General features: G+C 35.4%; 1 protein-coding gene across 1 annotated transcript; it reads left to right on the forward strand.

The window, feature by feature from the left end:
* Positions 1-409: 409 nt before the first annotated feature.
* LOC123217030 (rust resistance kinase Lr10-like) lies at positions 410-3,046 on the forward strand. Its single transcript, XM_044637767.1, has 2 exons — positions 410-1,201; positions 1,781-3,046. Exons 1-2 carry the CDS (start codon positions 493-495, stop codon positions 2,887-2,889), a joined length of 1,818 nt encoding a protein of 605 aa, XP_044493702.1. The 5' UTR covers positions 410-492; the 3' UTR covers positions 2,890-3,046.
* Positions 3,047-3,844: the final 798 nt, after the last annotated feature.

Raw genomic sequence — 3,844 nt, forward strand, 5'->3', positions numbered from 1 at the left:
GTGTTTAAAATTGGTAAATTGGACCAGTTTGACAATATTGTTTATGTTTGTTCTTATATCCTTTGCATTCAACCATATTCACAGAGGAACCCTTTTCGACAGCAACGATGCTGGCTGCCACCTCTTCTTCCACCGACCGCCATAACAACCACTGTGAGAATCAACAAACTGGTGCCGATAACAGCCAGTCATAATCTAGGCTTACACTTGATAAGTAGAAGAAAACAGATTTCTAAATAATGTGATTTGTGGCAAATTACTTTTGATTTTGAAAGAATTATGAATTTCAATAATACTCTTTTAAGAGATGGAAATGTCGATAATATCTCTGAGTTTTAATGACAAAAACTAAACTGGAGCTTAAGGTCAAAATTTCAAGTCTTTCTCATAAAGTCAAATTTCAAAACAGCCACTCATATGTCGTAGCCTGTGTCTTAAAAGATAATTTGAAACTGTACTTTCCAAGTCTGGTTTTTCTCTCTGTTTCTCTAAATGTCTCTGGTGTCCTTCATCGTCTTCCTTCTCTTACCTTACTCATCAATAGCCAAAAACACATCAGTTGTAAACAATGATCAACATCCATATAAATTCTGTCAGCCAACAAAGTGCCGAGAAAACGGCCCAGAAATCAGATTTCCCTTTAGGCTCAAGACTCAACCAGTCTCTTGTGGCCTCGAAGGGTTTGAAATGTCATGTTCAGATGGCGAGACTATGTTGCATCTTCCTTTCTCAAGCGGTTACTTTGTGGAAGACATTTCTTATCTGGACAGACATATTACCATTATGTATATGAATGACACCACTTGCCCAATACAAAGTCTTATCTCTCTTAACCTCACAAGCTCCAAATTCTCCCTCCTTTATAGTAAATACGCTCCGACGACAACTTTTTTGATCTGCAAAATGAAGCTTACATGGGCAGATTCTGTTCTGGGTCCGTATGATTGCATGAGTGATGAGGGAAATTTTGTTTATGGAATGGTTGGCATGTTCCATGCGAATACAGACTACGGGATGCCCACAGTTTGCCACAGGTACAAGAGTACTAATATTTCGTATTATTATTGGGATCTGTACAATCAAACTGAAAAGATAGTCATAGAATGGGAAGTCCTTGACGGATGCTACAACTGTGAAAAATCAGGGAAATATTGTGGCTTCAACCCAACAAGCAATTCAACAATCTGTATCAAGCACAAAGGTAAGTCACCTTTTAGCTTTCTGAAAATAATTTTGAATTGCTTCATGATTTTGTTATGTTTTCTACATTCCTTAGAAGTTTAGTTGACTCATAGAGTCGTCTAGGAATTAATTTCGGTGTGTGCATATATTTGCGAGGGAAAGTTTCAACTTTTGAGGTATGATAGACCCAATAATACATTTTTGATATCCCAACAAGTGGTATCAGAGCCCTAAAAGCTATGAGGAGAAAATCCCTTGCAATTTTGGTAAAATCCCATCAGTTACCTGTAAATACTACTAGGCATGTCATATTTTTGAGAAGTTTTTCTTTTCAATTCATTAGGGATGTGAATATAATTGATCAGAGGCAGACCCAAGGGGGATTGAGGGTGGTCAACTAACCCTCCTTAGATTTGAAAATTTATTGGTTTATACATGAGGAAAATATTAATATAATCTCTAAAATTTTAGACTAACCCTTTTTAAATTTTATTTTATTTTTTTAACCTCTTATATTGTACTTTTATTCAACCTTGTACACCACCGTAATTTATCTTATTTGCTCAACCAAGTTATGAAGTTTTCTTTGCTCCCACAGATTATCATCGTCATGGTCATCTAGTTAAAATTGAGGTGTCTACCGCCACAAGTTTTGGAGGCATTTTCTTCTTTACACTGGTAATACTTGTTCTTTACAAATCCAGGAAATCAGAAAAGGAAAAAGAAACTCAGCTGAAAATAGAGAAGTTCCTGCGAGACTACAAGACCCTCAACCCGACCAGATATACTTACAGGGACCTGAAGAAAATAACTGGCAGATTCAAGCACAGACTAGGCCAAGGAGGGTACGGAAGTGTCTTCAGAGGAAAACTCGCCAATGGAATCCCAGTTGCTGTTAAAATGTTACAACATTCAACAGGACATGGTGAAGAATTTATCAATGAAGTTGCTACAATTGGTAGGATTCACCATTTTAACATTGTTCGTCTTCTTGGATTTTATTCAGAAGGCACTCGGCGTGCTCTTATTTATGAGTTTATGCCCAATGGATCACTTCAGAAATTCATATTCTCAAGCATAAAAAATTCAACTCAACGTCAATTGAGTTGGGAGAAGTTGCGAGAGATAGCGATCGGTATTGCACAAGGAGTCGAATACTTGCACCAAGGATGCAATCAAAGGATTCTTCATTTTGACATCAAGCCTCACAATATATTACTTGACCATAATTTTCAGCCAAAGATTTCCGATTTTGGGCTGGCCAAGCTATGCTCAAAGGAACAAAGTGTTGTATCAATGACAGCTGCCAGAGGAACTACTGGTTATATTGCTCCAGAGCTTTTCTCCAGGAACTTTGGCGAGGTTTCTTACAAGTCTGATGTTTTCAGCTATGGGATGGTGTTATTAGAGATGGTTGGATGCCGAAAGAATATTGATATTTCCATTGAAAATCAAAGCCAAATTTACTTCCCTGAGTGGATATATAACAGAGTGAGCCAAGGAAACGAGCTGTGTTTGAAAATTGAGGGAGATGGAGATGGAGAAATTGCAAAGAAGCTTGCAATCGTGGGACTCTGGTGCATTCAGTGGAATCCAGCAATGAGGCCTTCCATGCCGATTGTGTTACAAATGCTTGAAGGTGACTTGCAGAGCTTGGAGATTCCTCCAAAGCCCTTTGTTTCTTCAGATGATGAAATGGATACATAAATGCATTCTTTTTCTTGTAATATCCCAATTGAAACAGAGTGTATCGATTTTTCGATTGATTATTGTGTAAGGTTTGACTTTTAGTTATGAGCAATGTTATGTGCAACATAATTAGATACTTAAATGTTGTGACATTATATGATTGAGTGTTATTTTATCATTATTTCAAAATCATCAAATTACATAATAACACATATCTGTTTTATAGTTTTATTTTTTAGTTATCAGTGTATCACTTTGCACATTTTTAGTGAGTTGGGAAACAAAATCTAAACACTTAAAAAATGTGCGAGGGAAAGTTTCATTTTTGAACTAACTTTTGGGGTAGAAGAGACCAATAACACTTTTTAAATGAATGGAACAAGTAGGTATTATAACTCATGGTTTAAGGCACCACGTTGACATAAAAAAATGTATTGTTGCTTGATTACTGGGTGCAGCCCCACTCGCTAATGATCAGGTGATGTGCAGAGGGCAATACCTTTAAACCCATAAGTTGTTTGGCCTTAACCTATAAGAAGCCGCTTTATAATTTCTCTTAGTAATAGGTTTCCTAGTAGGGTTTGGCTTATGAAGTTTGTCTTAGGGATAAGAATCTTAGTATATAAAGACGTTATTATCTTGTATAAATGATATAATAATTCATAATAAATTCATTGACCATAACAAAAGAAACGAGAAAATATTGAAATAATATTGATTTTATTAAATATAATCTTATATTTTGGGTAAACCATAATAAATCATATGTTCAATCTCTTTATTGTTTGTGACTTTGTGTGTATTTGTTTACTTTATTAATTCCACACACCTTCTAATTTTTTCAGAATTTAGTAATAAAAGCTAGAAGAATTTTAATCGTAGGTATACCTCATAAATTTTTTAAAATTCAAGCAAGATTGTTGGTTAATTTCAAGAGAAAAAACTATTTACATCAACCTGAAGAGAAGTTAAA

The sequence above is a fragment of the Mangifera indica genome, chromosome 5 (genome assembly GCF_011075055.1).
Source record: "Mangifera indica cultivar Alphonso chromosome 5, CATAS_Mindica_2.1, whole genome shotgun sequence".
Taxonomy (NCBI): Eukaryota; Viridiplantae; Streptophyta; class Magnoliopsida; order Sapindales; family Anacardiaceae; genus Mangifera; species Mangifera indica.

Bases quoted from the DNA above. Each gene is read 5' to 3' on its own strand.
- LOC123217030 (XM_044637767.1), top strand. From the start codon at position 493: ATGTCTCTGGTGTCCTTCATCGTCTTCCTTCTCTTACCTTACTCATCA. The intron at 1,202-1,780 runs GTAAGTCACCTT...TTGCTCCCACAG, and splicing joins AATCTGTATCAAGCACAAAG to ATTATCATCGTCATGGTCAT.